The sequence below is a fragment of the Hippocampus zosterae genome, chromosome 2, assembly GCF_025434085.1.
Source record: "Hippocampus zosterae strain Florida chromosome 2, ASM2543408v3, whole genome shotgun sequence".
NCBI classification, from domain to species: Eukaryota; Metazoa; Chordata; class Actinopteri; order Syngnathiformes; family Syngnathidae; genus Hippocampus; species Hippocampus zosterae.
The window spans coordinates 11,790,745-11,812,080 of NC_067452.1; the positions used below are offsets into that span (position 1 = coordinate 11,790,745).

The 21,336-nt window shown below is 46.3% G+C and overlaps 1 protein-coding gene across 2 annotated transcripts in view; it reads left to right on the forward strand.

Annotated features, from left to right (window-relative positions):
* The window catches only part of nkain4 (sodium/potassium transporting ATPase interacting 4), a 57,367-nt gene that overhangs the window by 32,709 nt on the left and 3,322 nt on the right, over positions 1–21,336 (forward strand). The window contains exons 5-6 of one of the 2 annotated variants that reach the window (XM_052056849.1): positions 7,634–7,694; positions 20,925–21,009. In XM_052056849.1, coding sequence (XP_051912809.1) covers positions 7,634–7,694; positions 20,925–21,009 — 146 coding nt within the window. The remainder of the gene's footprint in view (positions 1–7,633; positions 7,695–20,924; positions 21,010–21,336) is intronic. The other variant, XM_052056850.1, reaches the window with a different exon arrangement.

Here is a 21,336-nt window from a genome sequence, read left to right on the forward strand (position 1 = left end):
CACAAGCTATGGGTCGTGATCAAAAGAACGAGATCCCGGATACAAGCGGCTGAAATGAGTTTTCTCCGCAGGGTGTCCGGGCTCTCCCTTAGAGATAAGGTGAGAAGCTCAGTCATCCGGGAGGGGCTCAGAGTTGAGCCGCTTCTCCTCCACATTGAGAGGAGCCAGATGAGGTGGCTTGGGCATCTGATTCGGATGCCTCCTGAGCGCCTCCCCGGTGAGGTGTTCCGGTCATGTCCCACCGGGAGGAGACCCAGAGGAAGACCCAGGACACGCTGGAGAGACTATGTCACCCAGCTTGCCTGGGAACGACTCGGGATCCCCCGGGGAGAGCTGGAAGAAGTAGCTAGGGAGAGGGAAGTCTGGGCTTCCCTGCTAAAGCTGTTGCCCCCGCGACCCGGCCCCGGATAAGCGGTAGATGATGGATGGATGGATATTGCCCAAAGTACTTCAGAATTCATCTCGCTATCACATCAATTAAATACAAGGAAAGCAGTTCCATACATGCCCATCTAACCATGGAACAGCTGTGCAGCCAGGCCTCCGCTTATTCTTGATCCCTTAAAACGTCGGAGGCACACATACAAACTGTTCTGATTCTTACACCATTCACCTGGTTTAGATGTAAAATACCCTCAAGTTGAAGGTGACAGTCTGCATTAAGCACACTTTGTTCCAATTCATTGCGGTGGTGTTTAGAGACAAAAAGAGGAGAATTGTCTCAATGTCCCAATATTTGTGGCCACCACTTTTAGCACTTTTAGCACCGTTGATTTGAAACGATGTCAGTCAGATTGATGTCAGTTACGTTTTTTTTTTAATGGAAATGGGCGGTCTGGTGCATTCTCCTCTTCTGTGGATTACAGACACATTATTCGGTATACTCCCATTTATCACCGACCAAACATCGGTTTTGTATGCCACAGCTGAAATGCTCCTTCACACTCTCATTCCAGTCCCAGTTAGAGTTTTGTGTTTGTGAAGTTGGACATAGCAGCACTCAGATTAACAGAGCATGACATATTTGCCACAAACCCTCAACTGAAACACATAACAGTAAAACACAGCATAGTTCTTCACAATAAACTAATAAAACTCATAAAGTTGAATGTACTATCATCTTAATTACACCTTAAGGAATTCAAGATGTAATGTAATGATGGTTATACAAGAGCACCTTTGCCAATCGCCCCCGTAAAACACAGAATCGTCCTCTAATTGCGAATTCAATGTCTTTTTTCTTTTTGGTATTTAGGCAGTCAGCCCTTTTTGGGGGGTTTTGCCATGAGTAGTGTGCCCTATTTGATCCTCTCCTCTTTCTTCTCAAACTGCTTCAAACAACAAAGCATGTGGCGGAAAAGTGGTTAGAACTGCATGACTGTCCGTGTTTTATGTTATGTGTTGTGTTTATTATTTTACTTTATGTTAACTGTTTTGTTAAGCGCTTTGTTACAGCTGCCGCTGTTGTGAAAGCGCTATATAAATCAGCATGTATTGTATTGTATTGTATTGTATTTCCAGATCTGAAAGGTGGCAACCCTAAGAGCAGCTGCTTCCTGGTGTGATATAACACCTTTGACATGTGATTTTATTAGTTGACTAGTGATGGCTATTGTTGGCGATTTGTCGACAGTACTTGCAAAATAATCACTTGTGGCAGCCCGAATTGCCACCGCATTGTCACATGAGCCCAGGAAGGATTTCTGATTAAACATTGGAAGTAAGCAGTCAGCCAAAAGACAGGAGAAGAAAAAAAACTGACAAATATGTCTACAGCAGGCCACTCTCTGAAAGTTGTGCCCTCATACTACTTGTAAGCACATCACCACTGCCATTCGACCTCAAAAGCTGTTTTTGCTCAAATATTTCATTGTTAAGCTGTTTAGCAGGGAAATTGATTTTCTGCAGATTACATTTTCCTCCAACATTTGTTCTTTCTTCTGAGCGACAACACTACAACATTTGTATGGCAAACAAACAGCTTATGAAGTTTGGTAACTAAACTCTTTGCTCGAGCTTTTCTAAATGTCCCCCAGTCGGAAGGGTCCACTGTTCCTATCTAGCCTTTCACCCACTCGGACCTCATCTGAATTCTTTGAATGGTGCCCGCATTTAAACACAAAGCCCTGCTTTGTTTGCTTGCCGCTTTCATTCATGCAGTACGGCCGCTTGTGTCTATAAAGTGTGTGTGTGTGTGTCGAGGTGGGGGGATATTGGCATACCGTGCAGTTATTAGATGTGAAAGATGCAAATGAAGCGACGTGCATTTGTTTGTGTGTGTGCGTGTGTGACTTTGTGTGTGTGTGTGTGTCTTTGTGTGTGTGTGTTTTGTCAAAGGAGGGGGTAGTAGAAAAAAAACAGGTGGATGTGTTCTCAGCAGACTATCGCATGGTAATTTATCATTTAACTCTCAGCTGCGCACACACACAAACATCTCTTTTTCGAGGAGGAGGCCTATGCCTCATTATTAGGCAGGGAGGGGGCCCTTTGTAATTAACCTAGAAGACATTTGCAAAACCCCCTCACATGCTCTCGCTTTGATCTCTTAACCGCCATTGCTCTACTTTACCTCGATCTTCATTCACGAATGCCATAATCAATAATTATGTTCTGCATGTTTAAGATTCGAAGATTAAATCAGTTGATTTAATCTTCGAATCTTAAATTGTATATACAGTGAAATTCTTCTAGAACGAAACCTACATGGGCGAAAATGTCCTCTAATGTGAAAACATCTTCATGCATTAACACCATTCCCATTCTACTGCCCCCCACACGACGAAAAAAAACCCTGTTCCGTTATACAAAATCATTTTCTCTGCTCCAGCCTCGCGAAGACATTCACTACAACGAAGTCTAATCCAACAGTGACCTCTACATGCTTCGTTCGGAAACAGCAACCACCACACTGGTTTACATCGTGAACAATGTTTATTTCTGTCACAGCTGCGAGTTTCCTGAACGCAACATACTCATAGCTGGTCTGCCATTGGCTTACTGAGCATCATCCTGGCCTCCGATTGGCCAAGAGGGACCTCACTGTCTAAGTGTGTAGATACTGAAGCTAGATCCGCAGAAGACAGAGTGGAATGCATCCGACTAGCTGCTCAAAGTAAATTGCTTATGGCTCGACGGACATTCAAAGTGCTTGAGAAATACAGTTGACCTGACTTGTACCCATCTTGTTTGTCGGACTATTGCTCTTGATCACCACTTTTGCCCAAGTGCTTTGTTATCGCTCGTTCATAGCTTCTAGTCGCCCTCCTCGTCATAGTCATTCGGGTTTATGAGTATTTGTTTTGTCTTAGTATTGTACTTGGTTTCGTTTTATTGTACTAACCTCGATTCGTTTTATGATGTTCTCGAAAATCCTTCTATCCTTGTAATTGGCGAGCGCATTGTGTTCTCGTTCGGTTTCTCTGGCTCCTTGATTTGCCAGCACCTTTTGTTGAATCCTTTTGTCGGTCCCTCGCTTAGTTAATAAACCTTTTTGTCATCGCTATTTATCCGAGTCTGCGTTTGTGGCATCCACACTTCATACGGTCTGCAGTTAGACCAAAACCTGTCAGGCACTACTGTAAAGTGGAAACAAGTTGGTCTTGGAAATTTGACACATCACAGAGACCTGTTAACAACCCTGCCAAATTTAAATGATTACAAAAAAAAATAACAACACAAGCCTTCAAAACTGAAAAAAAAAATCGTAGCATTGTTCCTGCTCACAAATGCTGTGGATTTGACCGCTGATAGCGCCTTGAACAACTGTCCGTCAAATACCATGACGTCAAGCCTCTTTCGTTGGCCTACACATCCCTACATGTTTGAGCCGCAAAACTGGATCCGCTTCAAACCTTCTATGGCTGAAATATATCCCAAGGGGTCGTTGAAGAGCTTTCTGCGAGCCGAATAGGTCTCCTTTCGGCTGACAGACGGGCAGCGGGCTCGTCCGCAGCGTCACCTCCTTGCGTGGTATTGCTAGTGTCTGGGTCCATAAAACAGACACTTCCAAGGAAAGTCAAGCATTTATTAAGGAGGATGCACGCGTCATTCAACCTTGAAGAAATTGTAACTCGCATGCCAGATGTTTACAGATGCAAACAAAAGCACTCAAACTTTTATATGAGGGTGAGGGGCCTACTCACACCAGACCAAGTGAATTGGTCCCCATTTTAGCCATGCCCATAGTAGTAACGGAGACACATCTTTTCTAGTGCACTTGGCCAGAGTCAGGATGGAACAGAAGCATCAATTTGTTGGATTATCTTAGTATACCCATCAAAGTAACAATTCATGGCTTCAATAGTTTATTATCGAGGCTTATGTACATCTGGTCAACATTGAAAATGTGCAGAGCCTTTTCTGGGTGCTGAAATAGGTTTTGTGTCTTGTGGACATATTTGTAGGATTGTGTGTGTGTGTGTGTGTGTGTGTGTGTGTGTGTGTGTGTGTGTGCACAGTGAAACTTTGACATGGCATTCTGATGTTCTCTTCACCAGCTCTCATTAGTCTTTGCATACTCACTTAGCTATTTTTTAACCTGCCTCAGCATCTCGCCACACACGCGCACACACACACACAGACACACACACACACACACACTTTCTTTTTACCCCCTTGTGTTCGATTAGGATTACATCCTTTCCAACATCATAAATAGTAAATGAAGGAAGGTCCATTGGATGACATTGTGTTCTATATTTTCCCATGTCCACATCCTGTAGTTTACTTGTTTGGTGTGGGCAGGTTTGTGCTGTAATGTGTGTTCTTGTGGCCCTCGTCACAACTCTTATCGCTGCTCACTGCTCCGTGGAGCGAGAACACAGACCTGCGGGAAGGGTGTGTTAAATTGAGGGCCGGCCGGCTGTGTGCTTTCTTCTATCAGTGTAAATTCATGATGTGGAAAGAAAGTTTCTGGATAAATCTGCACGTACCCGAACACCTGCGTGTGACGGAAACACAAACAATTGGTTGTGGCTATCAACTTCTGCAGGTTTTTTGCCCTCTTCAGATTAGATTGTGACTGTGCAGATGTAACCCTCATCATAAGCATTTGTAGGGTTAGATTAGGTTGAGGTACTTTAATGATGGACAGCACTATCATAACAAACATTAGGTAATGTTTCACATACAGCACATTTGAAAATAAAGTTGTACTTGATACTTGATAATAGTTAAGAGAAAATCAGTTCTCGTGTCATGGTTTGTTGGTCATGGTGAACTAAAATCTCATTTTGTTGAATGTAGTCAGTGGTGCTGTCAGCATCTCAATTATTGACAGGAGCTGAAATGTAAATGATAAATAGGAAATCAGCTGTCACTTACATCACACTTTTTTACCTTTGGCACTCAAAAGCGCCGTAATAATTTGGTGTTGAATGACGTATAATATGTACCGATTCATTTTTGCCTATTACACTGCAAAATAAACTATTTTCACACAAGTTGTTGCAGGGTTTTAGCATTATCTCAGGAACTATTTCATTTGAAATGCATTGTTTTGACACACTTGATTGTGAGCTGGAATTTTTGTTTATGTGGACCCTGCGATTGGCTGGCAACCGGTTCAGGGTGTACCCCTCCTACTTCCCAAAGACAGCTGGGATAGGCTCCAGCATGCCCGTGACCCTGGTGAGGAGAAGCGGCTCAGATAATGAATGGATGGATGCTTTGACAACTGCTTCCATGTCCTTCTCTTTGGCATGCCAATTTCTGTGCATTTCGCTTTGGTACTTGTCTAACTGCCATACACTTTTCCCTGTGTGTTGTGCCAGTGTGAAAGGAAGGCAGAATGCCCGGTGGTGCTTTAATTGGCATGCCAGAGGGCCAAATGATGGATGGAAGACGTGCTGTCTCCGTCTCCATCTCTCGAAGGCTCTGTTTCACAGGCAATGACAGCCATCTGCCACTTTGAGGGCTCTTTTCCGTGCGCATACAGTAAATTAATAGCCGGAGTCACTTGTGGGCTGTCTGGTAAGTTTCCATGTGCAAGCACTAGCTGTACAGTTGTGTACACACTGGAAACTCCCTCAACACATGGAAGACTCAAGATTTGTTCTGGGTTCATCCTGCCATCATTCAAAGAAAATTTTTCACATTCTGTTGATCAGCGTTTACTTGAAATGTTTGTCTGAGTAGAACCTCGATTGCATCTTCCTATCGGATAGCTAACTGGCTTGGCCGCTTTAGAGTGCTTGGTTGTCTTTCTTATGTGCATGGAAGTCACACAGAAAATGGCGTAAAGGTGGGCGGGAAGGAGTTGAAGGGCAGTTCTGTCACTAAACCCAACGACAACCCGGCGGAGAAAAATAAAAAATATATTGTCTTTATATAATATATTGTCTGTATAACTCCAGGGGATTGTAATTACTCTATTGGCCCGAATATAAGATGGTGTTTTTTGCATTGAAATGAGACTGAAAAAGCGGGGGTCGTCTTATATTCAGGGTCTGGACATTATACCCATTCACGACGCTAGATGGCGCCAGATACCATAGAGGGCGAATGCTGAACTTGACGACCCAGGCCAAAGTGAACCCCTGTCATGAAGAGTAAAAATAAAAATAGCGGTAGCACGAAGAATAAATATAAAAAATAGTGGTAAGAAAGAAAAGAGAAGAAAATAATAGAAGAGATAACAGAAAATTGAGAAACATAGCGACAATCTGGAGAAAAGTGGGTCAAAGATTGCCCGGGTTAACCGGCAGCTGAGGAGAAGTTATGATGTAATTTACATTTCAAAAACCAGAAGCCATTCATTTACGAACATGATTGCACATAGTTTACATATTTAAATGTTCAGAAATTAAGATTTGAATGAGGCAAAATAACATGCTTCATCTCTCAACTATATTGTTATAATCATTTCTTTCAGATGTACTGTAATTCTTTTCTGTATAAAAATTAATTTGGTGTTCAAAAAGTCTTTTTTCAAACTTCAGTCTTGAAAAAGAGGGTCTTATAATCAGGGCCGTCTTATATTCGGGCTAATACGGTATTTTGAAAAGAGTTCAAATCAACCGATTAAATCATATGAACAACAAATCAATCGGGCCCCATTCATTAGATATATGATATTGTTTTTTTTCTGATACATTTTAATATGGCAAGGTTGTTAGCAACACTCTTCTTTGTGGTTGTGTCAAATTTGGAAGACACATTTTTGTGACCCAGCCAACACAATAGTTATTTGTTGCTCTTCAGAAAATTATGTATGTAAATGAATGACTTGGTTTATCAGTGAAAATGTGGCACACAGTGGGTGGCTCGGTTTCCTCTTGTGTTCGTCCAATTGTCATTATCTTCTTCAGCTTAAACTAAAAAACATTCAAAATAAAGCCTGGCTGATTTGTTTCTTCTTTCGACACTCCATGCATTGATTAGGTACTTATTGACGTCATCACTTTCACTGTTATTTGATTATCTATTGACCAGCAGTAAGCGGACGAAAAGGAGGTGCACATCTTCACGTTTGAGACGCTTAAACATGTACACTGTGCGTGGATTCTTTCACAAATGTATGAATGATCAATTTCTTGACATCACTGAGTAAACCGTTGCTGCTTTTGTGATATTTGCATTGCGTGATTGGAAGGTACCGTTGTCTAACCTGTCTTGTCTGCTTATGTGTTCACAGCTCCTGGGCTTTGTGTACGCCTGTTATGTTGTCAGCGCCATGACAGACGAGGAGGACAGTTGTGAGTAGTCAGACGCCCCTGACCAACTATGCTTTCCACTTTCCTTTCTCCCTCTTTTCCCAAACCCTGTGCCTGCTGGGTTCACTTTCTCTCTCCGCGCTCACCCAGACAAGTCACGTCTTCATACCTTGTTGGGTCTGTCCTCCATGTTTGACGCTCTTCTTCCTTGCTGCCGTCCTCTGCTTCTTCCTCTGATGTACTGTATTGTTTTTTCTCTCACTTGTGTGCCCTTTGTCAATCGAGCTGCCTCGGGTATTTTGGATTTCTACTGTCTTTGTTATTAATTTGTTTTATTGTTTATTGCACAAATTAATTTTGCTCCATATGCAGCACTTTGTATACAGCGATGGTCGCTTTAAAGTGCTCTATAAATACAGTTGAGTCGATAAAAGCAGCAGGTTGAATTCATGTGATTCAGCCAAATAATTCAGGAATCATTGGATTGTGCTTCACAGTGCAATTTGACCATGACCTGAAGCATCCCGCAAAAGCAACCAAATTTTTTTGGAAAGCAAAGTAGTAGAATGTTTTGCAATGGCCAAGTCAATCATCTGACCTGAATCCAATTGAGCATGCATTTCACTTGCTGAAGACAAAACTGAAGTACAAATTCACAAAGCAACAAACAAGCGGGAAATGAAGACAGTTGGAGCAGAATTCTGGCAGAGATTCTTCGGGGATGAGATTCAGCATCAGTTGATGTCATTGATACGATCTAGATTGAAAAGGATTTGCAACCAAGTATCAAAAACTCAACAATTTGTGGTGGTTCCTTTGTCTTTTTAGTTTTGGTCCCTTAAAAAGTGAAGGCACATATACAAACCCTTGTCATTCCGACACCATTCACCTGATTTGGACGTCTGCAGTTCAGCTTCAATTAGCTTCAGCTTCAATTAAAATCCACCGTGATGGTGTTTAGAGCCAAAAAGAATTGTTTGAATGTCCCAATATTTATGGACCTGACTGAAGCAGGAAGTCAAATACTGTGTGACCAACGTGCCAGTGTGTGAATTGACCTTGATTGTCCCTTGTGCTAGGAAAGGGTGAAAAAAAAGACTGGGGGGAAACAGCAGCAGGGCTGGTGAAATGAGTCACAAGAGAAGACTGAGAAACCAGAGAGGGACGCCTGTGATGAATGACACAGCTGCTACTGTTACGTAAAAGGCAGCGGGTCAAAGGCCGGGTCAAAGGCCATCTTTGGGGTTAGCCAATCAGAGCAGGAAGAATTTGATCAAAGGGTCATAAATATCTGATTAGCAGTAAGTCGGGACGAATAGCTTTGTCTTTATAGTTTTAGCCACTGCTTCATGAAGGCTTTGGCAGAATGGTTCCATGAGGATTAGCTGAGATTGTATGACGTTTCGCTGATGGTTTGGGTTTGGGGGCAGCACTGTACCATATTTCTTGGAAGACCGAGGAAACAGCTCCTGGCTGGAATCATATCGGACGCTTTTGTCGAACACCCAAAAGTCCAATGTGATTTTTAAACACACAACACAAGCTAATTGCATGTTCACCCAGAAGTCTCTTGTAATTTTGTGCGGTCGTGTATGTTCCTGTGGAATAGCTCACATGTCTTTAACTTTCGCGGTCACATTCCAGAGATCCACTGGCTATGAGCAGTTCACATTTTACCCAACTGATTCGCCCCTGGCCCCCATGCTTTGAACGGTACCATTTAAACACCACACACTCCCAAATCAAGCCTCGAGGGCCGTGTCCTCTCGACCAAAATGTAAAGTTGCTCTCGTCTCATGTTTACATCACAACCATTTTGCTAAAAACAGAACTGTTCATCCTTAATGCAGGTCTACTTTGTGTAAGTGCCGGTTATGCATTGAGCCAGCAAAGCTGATGGATGCTGCTGTACGTTGTAATTGCAGTACCCACATCGTCATAGCTGCACTTGTTTAATGGAGACTGCTCGCTGGATATAATTAACATCTTGTTGCTCTGTGATCCAGACTGCACTGCAGTAAATTGCAGCTACATCATTCCCCACTGCCAGCCCTTTGTTATTATAATCTGCTCCATGTCAGCGCGCATGTGTAAAAACTCACACACACACGCGCGCACAGACACACACACACACACACACACACACACACGAGCACTCTTCCTCTCACACACAACCAGAAAAGGTGCTCTCATTTTCCATTCTCCTGTGATGTGTAGATTAAAGCTCCTCTCAAGAGTGAGCTCCCTTTCTGCCTCAGCATTTATTTTTCTCTTTACGTCCCCCTTCTCTGATTACTTTCATAGTTTTTCTTTTTATGCGTCGCTGCTGGCAGTAGCTGTGGAGACATTCTCGTTGTTGCCTGTCTGCTTGTAGGTATTGTACAGAATAAAAGGAGATTTTTCCTTGAGATTTTACATTGTGACAAACTTTTGCATGGCTGTGAGGATGTGACTGGCTACACATTTGGGGCTCAAAAGTAGGGCTGGGCATAAGAGTTAATTAATCAACTGTTGGGGTGAAACAAGTCCACGAGTAATTTGAGTACCTTCATTAAAAACAAATAAATAAATAAATCGAATTATTCTCCAGCCATTTTTTGCCTCAAGTACCCTTTTAGCTACGTGTACAATGTCAGGAAGACTTAGTCAAGCTAAATACACCAACAATTTTTCATACAACCCATGACAGTAACATGGTGCCAATGCGGTGAGAAGGCTCACTTCAAAATCAAACTTGGCTTACCACATAGTGTACATATGGACATAAATGCCGTGGTACAATTTCATTTTGAAGTTGTGCCCCGCAGAGTGTCGCGGCTTAATGGCTGACTTAACCTGTCTCCCAGACGAGTGACTGTGGCCGGGGCAGTTGCATTCCCATCACAAACTGTTGCTACTGATGTCAACCACATAACGTCATCCTGAAATTGAGTTCACTCACTGATTAAAGGTGCAAAAAGATATGCTGACATAGTTATTCAGTGTCTCTTGCCAGCATTTAGCAGCGGCTCCAGTGTTATCAGCTGATAGCGTCAGCATCTTGCCGCTAAACGAGTGCCCATGTAGACTGATGAGAGCCGTCGGATTACTTTTCAAAGCAGATTAATAGACCAAAACGACTGCCCATTTTTATGCCGACAGCCTGGCACAGTTGCTGTCCCTACTGATCATTTTTTTAAACAAACCAGACTTACTTAAATGTGCTGTTTAAGGTGTCACTTTGTCTCATAGACCAGAATCTGCGGGGAGTGTCTTGTCTTTGTCTAAAATCTCACTAATGTTGCTCTCTCTTTTAGAGGTGTCAAAATGTATAGACGACAACAACTATTGTTATAATTGAGTAATCAGAGATATTGTTTGTCATGGAATTGTACAAATCCTGTGTTGTCGGCCTCTCAACAGGAATTACGCTCTAAATTTTGTAGTCCTTTATCAAAGCAGAATGATAGTTTTTTTTTCATGTTTTGTCAAAATGAGACATTTGCAAAGATCTGCTTTTATTTGGAAAGCAATGACCAAACCAGAAACGGAACCATTTTCAAACAGGTTGGTGAATGCATCATCAATTCTCCTTGTGTGATATTGATTACCGGTAGTTGATATTTTTTGTCAATCACGAAGCTGTCACGTTGTGCCCGAAGCGATAAAATGATCGCTTCGTGCACAACAAGATAATGAGGTGGATCCCCGAAATAGCAGACAAAGCAAAGGTGGTCCGAGAACAAATGGGTTTTAATACAAAACACAAAAATACCCGTCCGGGAGCAACAAACAGAAAACGCTGGTCAAAATCAGGACCAGGAATAAAAGGAAGCAACAGAAAACGCTTGCGAGAAAATGGCAAGGAATATAGTTGGTAATAATAGGAATAGATAATAGTAGATTTAACGACGCGTAATCACAATCACAAGGCTACACGGCAATGAATAGAATAAGGCAATAATCGAGAGAATTGGCTCGGCGTTGAATACTCCGGCAGTAAGTCAACTGCCCGAGAACAAAGATAAAGCCTGTGTAATTAGTCCTTGATGGGTGACAGGTGTGTCGGCGGTAGGCAGGAAAAAAGCCTGCCCCCTGCTGGCAAACACGGGACGTGACAGTACCCCCCCCTCAACGGACGCCTCCCGGCGGCCTACCCGGCTTGGTCGGATGAGCTGCGTGGAAGTCGCGCAGAAGGGACGGATCAAGGATCCAGGAGCGGGGCACCCACTGCCGATCCTCAGGCCCGTAGCCCTCCCAGTCGACCAGATACTGGAAACCCTTACCCCTGCGCCGAGAGTCCAGGATGGTACGAACCGTGTACACTGGGTCACCGTCGACGACCCGCGGAGGGGGGGGCGGAGTGGAAGGCGGAGCCAAGGGACTGGAAACCACTGGTTTGAGCAGGGAAACGTGGAACACGGGGTGAACCTTCATGGCGGGCGGCAGCCGAAGCCTGACCGTGACGGGGCTGACGATGGACTCGACCACGAACGGACCAGTGAATCGGGGCCCCAGTTTCGCGGACGTGCCGGCCAGGCGGAGATCCCTCGTAGCCAGCCACACCTCCTGCCCCACCACGTAAGTAGGTGCCGGGCGCCGACGACGGTCCGCGATCTGCTGGTTCCGGGTCGCCGTGCGGGCCAATGCAGCTCGGGCCTCTTTCCACACGCGGTGGGCTCGCTTGAGGTGATGCTGCACAGACGGGACCTCCACCTGTCCTTCCTGGGACGGGAACAGCGGCGGTTGATACCCGTAGGCCGACATGAAGGGGGACCTACCAGTGGCTGAAGAGACGAGGGTGTTGTGTGCGTACTCCACCCACGGTAGATGGTCGACCCAGGAGGAGGGACTGCGCAGGCATACACAGCGGAGGGCCGCCCCCAGATCCTGGTTGGCACGCTCGGCTTGTCCGTTGGACTGGGGGTGATATCCCGAGGTCAGACTGACCGTGGCCCCGAGGGATCGGCAGAACCGCTTCCATACGCGGGACACGAACTGGGGCCCCCGGTCCGAGACGATGTCCGTCGGGATCCCATGGAGACGGAAGACGTGTTGGACTAGGAGGTCGGCGGTCTCCAGTGCAGACGGCAACTTAGACAGCGGAACAAAATGAGCCGCCTTAGAGAACCGGTCCACGATGGTGAGGACGACCGACCGCCCACGGGATGGAGGAAGGCCCGTGACGAAATCCAGGGCGATGTGTGACCAAGGTCGAGGAGGGATGGGCAACGGCTGGAGCAGGCCTGCCGGAGGCCTATGTGAGACCTTGCCGCAGGCGCAGGCGGAGCAGGCATTGATATAGTCCACCACATCCTTCCGAAGCTCCGGCCACCAGAACCGCTGGGTGACGAGATGCACAGTCCGGTTCACCCCAGGATGGCAGGCCACCTTGGACCCGTGCCCCCACTGCAACACCTCCGAGCGCAGAGGTGGGGGTACAAACAACTTCCCTGCGGGGCATCCAGCCGGGACCTGGACACCATCCAGGGCTTCCTGGACCTTCTGTTCGATCTCCCATCTCAACGCCCCCACGATGCACCGGGTTGGGAGGATGGTCTCTGGTGACCGGTCCCTCTCCACGGGGTCGTGGAGACGGGAAAGGGCATCGGGCTTGGTGTTCTTTGAGCCAGGAGAGTATGTGAGGATGAAGTTAAAACGGGTTAAGAATAGTGCCCACCGGGCTTGACGGGGGTTGAGTCTTTTAGCGGAGCGGAGATATTCCAGGTTCTTGTGGTCGGTGTAGACCGTGAACGGTTCCTTAGCCCCCTCGAGCCAGTGGCGCCATTCCTGTAGGGCGACGATTACAGCTAGCAGTTCACGATTGCCCACGTCGTAGTTGGACTCTGCTGTACTGAGTCGACGAGAGAAAAAGGCGCAGGGGTGCAATTTCTGGTCGACCGGGGAACGCTGGGACAGAACGGCCCCGACCCCCGAATCCGAGGCGTCCACCTCTACGACGAACGGGAAGTCCGGGTTAGGATGTTGCAGTACCGGGGGATTTGTGAATGCGGCCTTTAGGCTGGAAAATGCCGACCCCGCAGCCGAATCCCATTTGAATGGGACTTTTGTGGACGTCAGACGGGTCAACGGGAGTACCTTTTGGCTGTAGTTGCGAATAAAACGACGGTAGAAGTTAGCGAACCCCAAGAAGCGTTGCAACTCCTTCCGGTTAGTCGGTGTTGGCCAGTTCGTCACCGCCTCCGTCTTGGTGGGGTCTGCTCTCAGCTTGCCCTGCTCAATTATAAACCCCAGAAAGGAGATGACAGGTACATGGAATTCACACTTCTCTGCCTTGACGAAGAGCTTGTTCTCTAATAAACGCTGCAATACCAGCCTGACGTGTCGCTTGTGTTCTTGAATTGATTGGGAAAAAATTAAAATATCGTCGAGATAGACGAAACAAAATGTTCAGCATGTCTCTCAACACGTCGTTGATGAGATTCTGAAAAACGGCGGGGGCATTTGTCAGCCCGAAGGGCATAACCAGATATTCAAAATGGCCGAGCGGGGTCTTAAAAGCAGTCTTCCACTCGTCACCTTTCCGGATGCGAACCAGGTGGTAGGCACTGCGTAAATCTAATTTTGAAAAGACTGTGGCTGACTGTAAAGGGGCGAAGGCGGAGTCTAGCAATGGTAGCGGATACTTATTTTTTACTGTGATGTCGTTCAGACCCCGATAATCCACACACGGTCGCAGGGATTTGTCCTTCTTTCCAACAAAGAAAAACCCCGCACCTAACGGCGATCGCGATGGTCTAATTAGACCTGCAGCGAGCGAGCTGTTGATGTATTCCGTCAGTGCCTCGCGCTCGGGTTTAGACACCTGATACAGCCGTGAGGTTGGCAACGGAGCGCCCGCCCGCAGGTCTATGGCGCAATCGTAGGGTCGGTGCGGGGGCAAAGAGCGTGCGCGATCCTTGCTGAACACTTGACGCAAGTCATGATAGCAATCTGGCACTCCGTCAAGGCAGATAGTTTCGGGGATGTCGTCACCGGCGCGTTCGTGCTGCCCTACGGCTGATCCTAAACAACGTTCATAACAGTTCCGGCTCCAACTCTCTATTGCCGGACGCTCCCAGGAAATTACGGGGTTGTGAGTCCTGAGCCAGGGCAAGCCGAGAATAACCGGAGCGTTACGGCACTGCAATAAATCGAACCGTAGATGCTCAACATGGTTACCGGATAATTTTAGTTTTAGTGGTTCTGTTCTTTGCGTCACGACCCCCAGGAGGCGTCCATCGAGATCACAAACCCGCTTTTTATCGGCCAACTTCTCGACATAACAGCCCAGGTCGGCGGCGAAGTCGGTATCCATAAAACAACCATCAGCCCCCGAGTCTATCAGAGCCCTAACCCGCCGCGACCGGGGCCCCTCAAATATCTCCCCCTCGAGTTCCAGTCTCCCGGTGTGTCCCGGCCGGGAGTCAGTTCGCCGAGGCGTGGGGGACTCTGCGCGGGGTCGGGACTCACAGTTTTTGGAGGGCGAGGATGGGGAATGTTCCGGTCGGCTGGGAGCAGCATGAGGTCCTCGTTGACAGCTGTCAGACCGAGCCCGATCGTTGAATCGGCGCCGTCTCTGCTCCGGTCCAACGTTTTCGCCACCCAGCTGCATCGGCTCCTCCCCGCAGTACGTGGCACACCGGGACGGAGAACGATCACCTCCCCGCTCCCGGTTTCTCTCTCTCAGGCGGTTGTCCAATCGCAGGGAGAGCTCGATTAACTCCTCCAGGTTGGAGCTGTGGTCGCGAGTCGCCAGCTCATCCTTGAGTTCGGTGTTTAATCCACGGCGAAACAGTCCGCACAGCGCCCGGTCGCCGTAGCCACTCTGGGCGGCCAGAATCTGGAACTCGATGGAGTAGTCCGCCACCGATCGCCTCCCCTGGTGGAGTTCAAGTAGCCGGCCCTCAGCCTCTCTGCCCCGCACGGGATGGTGGAACACCCGGCGAAACGCCGCCACGAAGCCGTGGAATGAAGACCGGAGGCTCGGCTTCGCGTCGCTTGTCGCCATCGCCCATGACGCCGCCGGACCTGTCAACAGGCTCATAATATATGCCACCTTCGCGGCGTCAGTAGCATAGAGGTAAGGTTGCTGGTCGAAAACGAGCGAGCACTGGTGGAGGAAGTACCCACACTGCCCGTGCTCACCCCCGTAACGTGGGGGGTGTGGAAGCGAAGGCTCCCTCATCATTGTGGGAAATGATGCGGGTGCCTCAGGGGTGGCAGGACGAATCACGGAGGGAGGTGCTCTCCGTTCCTCCACCCGTACAAGACGGGGTTCGAAATCATCGAACCTATGAGCCAGCATGGAAACCGCGCTGCTGATTTCCGAAATGGCTTGGCCCTGCTGACTTAACTGTTGCTCTCGGCAGGACAGAACGGAAAAAATCTTTTCTAAGTCTGCGGGATCCATGGTGGCCGGAGTATTCTGTCACGTTGTGCCCGAAGCGATAAAATGATCGCTTCGTGCACAACAAGATAATGAGGTGGATCCCCGAAATAGCAGACAAAGCAAAGGTGGTCCGAGAACAAATGGGTTTTAATACAAAACACAAAAATACCCGTCCGGGAGCAACAAACAGAAAACGCTGGTCAAAATCAGGACCAGGAATAAAAGGAAGCAACAGAAAACGCTTGCGAGAAAATGGCAAGGAATATAGTTGGTAATAATAGGAATAGATAATAGTAGATTTAACGACGCGTAATCACAATCACAAGGCTACACGGCAATGAATAGAATAAGGCAATAATCGAGAGAATTGGCTCGGCGTTGAATACTCCGGCAGTAAGTCAACTGCCCGAGAACAAAGATAAAGCCTGTGTAATTAGTCCTTGATGGGTGACAGGTGTGTCGGCGGTAGGCAGGAAAAAAGCCTGCCCCCTGCTGGCAAACACGGGACGTGACAGAAGCACGACCAAATATTACCCATTCCCAAGGAAACAACCGTAATTGGTTAATAAACTGTCATCTTGCTGAAAGTTGTTTTGTTATATATTCAAATGAACAGTACAATTTGATCCGATTATTCGATTAATCAATGGAATAATCGCTAGAATATCAATCCTTCCATTATCTGAACTGCTTATCCTCGCAGGCACGCTGGAGCCTATCCCACCTGTCTTTGGGAAGCTCATTTTATGACCACACTCGTGACTTAAAACACTCACACCATCTTTTCCGATTGAAAGGGATAGAAACGCTACTAATCCGATCCAGCCTCCTCAGAAAGCCCAACAAAAAGTTTTGTAATATGGGTAAAAGAGCACCCTATTTACTTTATAAAACATAAACGCACCATGTTTCAGTCATTGCGATTCCTTCTGGCTTGTGCAACTGCACCACTCGGAAGCAGGACTATGCAGTCATGAAGGCACAAACAAAGAAGTCCTTTGACACTTACTGCATGTGACGAGCAAACTGCAGTAATGTATTTCTGAGACGTTGAAATATGCTCATGAGTATTGTTATAACCTCTGTCTATGTGTTTGTGTTTGAGCCCCTGTTGCTTAAGCCTGGTACGTGCATAAAGATTTTACAAAATTAAAAATCACAGAATGATCAGTGTTGGTTGGTTTGTGGATGATTTAATCCGGTCCTTCAAGGCAGAGCTCTCGTGTGATCATAGCCCATTAGATTGTCTTTGCATGTGCTCAGCCGACCTTAAAGGGTTATCACTCTGTAAATGTTGATGCTGTTCGTTTGCCTTTCAATTGTTTTTTGCATCTTTTGTTTGCATTAAGCTAGCAGAAGGCAAAGTTGTGTATTTTATTTGTTTTTTCTCAGCCAATGTGTAATTTCCAATGTCTGATGTTAAACTTCAGCTGGCACTGGCAAAAACAGTTTGACGCCTCTCTTTCACAGAACTGTTTTTTAGCTGCCAACCTGCTGCTTATTGTAAAGTGAGCTGAGTTCACAGCCCAAATAGCACCGGCAAGTCAAAACAAAAAAAGTGGCTAAAAGGCATCTTGCGTTTCAAACAACTCTTTAGTTGGGTCACTCTTATCTGAAGACACTAATATACTAGCTGTGCGTGTGTGCACGCGTGTGTGTGTGCTAATCTATAAGTGTGGCTGAGACCATGTTTGTGTACCATGTGAATCTTAACGCACTTATCGGTGGCTCGCAGACACACCGTCAGCACGAGTGGTGGGGAAAATCCTCTTTGGAAAGTAGGTCAGAGAGAGTTGAGCTGCGGAGCGCTGGGATAAGCTCCCTTTAGCATGTCTGCTAATTATATTTGCCGCCTATGTGCTGAGTCACGTCCCAGAAAATCCTTTGTGAAACTGGATGGATTGGTGGGTAGTTATAAAGCAGGTGGGCAGTTGTCCTCAGGTCATAAAGGTGCCAAAAATATATCCCTTGTTTTAATTGTGTAATTATTTTTCTTTTATGCTCGGTGTGACGGTATTAAATAAATGATAGAAGTATTTTCGCAAAACTGTTGTATCTCCCGCTTGAAACATTGCGCTATCTTGAGCAGCCTATCAACTCATTGCAATTTCCCTGCAACGTCTTGTCACGTCTCGCAAGACTCCCTGCCTGTGTTTCGTGTCGCCATCATCCTGCCAGTATGCCTCACACGCAGTCACTCACTCACATGGTTGAGTTACAGCTCGGTGTCATGATTCGATATAGGCCATCTCAATTTTCAGCCACAATGTTTAACAGCAGTGGTCCCCATTCTTGGGATCTTGGGCTACACAGATACTGTACATATGTAAATACTTGTCATCTGGAGAGGGAAGTTTGGCAGTCCTGTCCCTAAAGTTCTGAACTTAATCTGTCCCACAAACCCATTTGGAACCTGAAAGCTTAAATCGAGGTCATGCTTCCCATAAAAACACTTACTCACTCAAGGCCTGCTGTCTGCCACAGCTCACTCCCATACACACACAGACTCACCGACGTCGCGTGTCACGCCAACCAAAAAGACACAAACACATTACCTCCCACCTAACAGCAGTATGTGGACTCTGCGGACATAAGCTGCCGGAGGAGTCAAGACCGAGGCCAAGCCTGCAGGAGGCGTAAAACCGCACTATCATGGATGTTTCTCAAAGGCTCTGTGACCTCTGAGTTTCCATTTAATTTCCATCACGTCACTGTTATCCTCATTGTTTTGTTCAAGCAGGCTTCAAAGAGAGTCAGAGTTAAACAAACAAGCAGAAATCTGTGAGTGTGTGATGACGAGATAAAAGTGAGTCACAGAGGAACGGGCCGGGCCACTCTTGTAGCCCCCTGTCGCCACTGACCCTCATCCTTCAAACCTATCAGTATTCAGCAGATCACCGCCTCTGTTTATCAGAATGGACTCGATCAGGCCTGACTGTAGTTTCTGTGACGGTCAAGTGTCTGTTCACCCCCCCCCCCCCCACCCCAATAGTGTGAGGTTTGCAGGATGTATCTGCCCATTTTAGCTGAGAGAAAGGAAGCGGCTGTTTGACTTGTGCTTTGATGAATCACATTGTCATCAGCATCAGTTGTTCTTTCCATTTGGCGTTTGCGTGGGCTTTGACACAAAGCGGTTTTATATGCGCCCCTTTCACGTAATCTCTCTGGTCTCCCGTCAGTCAAAGCGCACAGTGTGACCCACGCCATCACACCTCTCCCTCCCTCTCTTTCAGCCTTTGTTCCGCAGCAACATCACAGAGGCTTTTTCTTCATCTCCAAAATGTCTCGCAGCAGTAATTTTCTCTCCCTCCGGACACGACCGCTGCCCGTTCGACGGCACCTCACCTCTATAGTCTGACCTCCTAAGCGAGGAAATGAACCGAGCGGCTTGAGTGCATGAGCGATAAAAATTCAGAGGCAGTTTTGACAGCCGTACGGCATCCACCTGTTTCCGTAATACCTCGGGCTAAGAGCAAATGCTCAGATGAAAGGAAGAGTGATGTGTTTCTATTTTATTTATTTATTTTTTAGTTGGGTGTGTGTGTGTGTGGGAGGGGTGGCAGTCCTGTACTACTAAGCGCTTTGTTACAGCTGCTGATGTTGTGAAAGCGCTCTATAAATCAGCATGTATTGTATTGTATTGTATTGTACTAAAAATATATACAGTGGTGGGTTGAAATAAAATCTTGTTTTCCCATTTCAATTATTCATTCATTCATTCATCTTCCGAGCCGCTTGATCCTCACTAGGGTCGCGGGGGGTGCTGGAGCCTATCCCAGCTGTCTTCGGGCAGTAGGCGGGGGACACCCTGAATCGGTTGCCAGCCAATCGCAGGGCACACAGAAACGAACAACCATTCGCACTCACACTCACACCTAGGGACAATTTAGAGTGTTCAATCAGCCTGCCACGCATGTTTTTGGAATGTGGGAGGAAACCGGAGCACCCGGAGAAAACCCACGCAGGGAGGCCGGAGCTGGAATCGAACCCGGTACCTCTGCACTGTGAAGCCCACGTGCTAACCACTGGACTACCGGGCCGCCCCCATTTCAATTAAAAGAAATAAAATTGCTTTAAATGTTTGTGGTGTTCTTTTAACAAAGATAATGGTGCTCTGGAATATTGTGCTTTATGAAAACATGTAGAAGTACTGTCATTAAACAGAAGGCTACGAATTCAATACCTTGTATTGAGTATGAATATGTATGAATAATTCATTGCTGCTCCTTCTGGTGTGTGTGACTTGGGGGGCACCGGGGGGAGTATAACAGACATACAGACACAAACAAGGAAGTGTTTCACAACTCCTTCAAGTGACTCTGTGTTTTTTTTTGGTAGCGAATCAAGAAAATATACCTGCGAGTATGTTCACGTGTCTACATGTGTTTCTCCACCATTTGCTTCTAAAACCGGAACTACTAACACGAACCACTGGCATGTCCGGCAATTTACATTGTTTGTTCACGTGACATTCCAAAGGCAGCATTATTTGTGTGAAAGTTTATGTTTTTATGTTTCATGTGACCGTAAAAAGCAGCTCGCAGTGGCATGAAATATCTTGAAGGTGTTTTTGTCATTTGCTTTTTCAAGAATTGTTGTAAAGTACGTTCAGTTGAGTTCCCTGCCTCCGTGTATACCACTCCTATCTCAAATTTCAGCTTGCATGGCAAAGCCACAAATCCATTTGACTCATCTGTCGAAGAACTGAAGTTCAGTCAGGTCTCTTGTATCTCATGGCGCCATCCCGCTGACAACTTTTGTGCGTTACGTCTCTTTCTGTTCTGTTGTCATATCATTCCATGTTTGCTTTTTGTCGATGTTGATTAACTCTCTTGTTTTGTTTGGCATTTTAATTCTTTCCATAATTCATGGTTTTGATTTTTTCTTTTGTTTGTTTTCAGTTGATTTTATTGGTGGATTTGAGCCATTCCCACTCTACCATGTCAATGAGAAACCATCTCATCTCCTCCTAAAGCCCGTGTCCCTGTAAGTACGGACGTGTTGTCAGCCAGCTCTATGTGTACTGTATGCAATTCCGACACGGTGAGCAGATGCATGTGAATATTCCCCTCACTTTTAGTGCTTGCTCACATTTGTCACTTTTACACCAAGGTTACCTCCCTTTGTCAGTGTTCCATATTCCACCACAACCACTCCCCCACCCCACCCACATTACTCAACAATCACAACAAACGTTTTCTGATCCATATTTAAGCAGAAATGCCGAACGAAAATGACGGTCGCGCACACAGAATGGGGAGGTTAGTTGGACTATGTGGAGTCAACGTTTCAAATAACTCTGCTTGCCCGTGT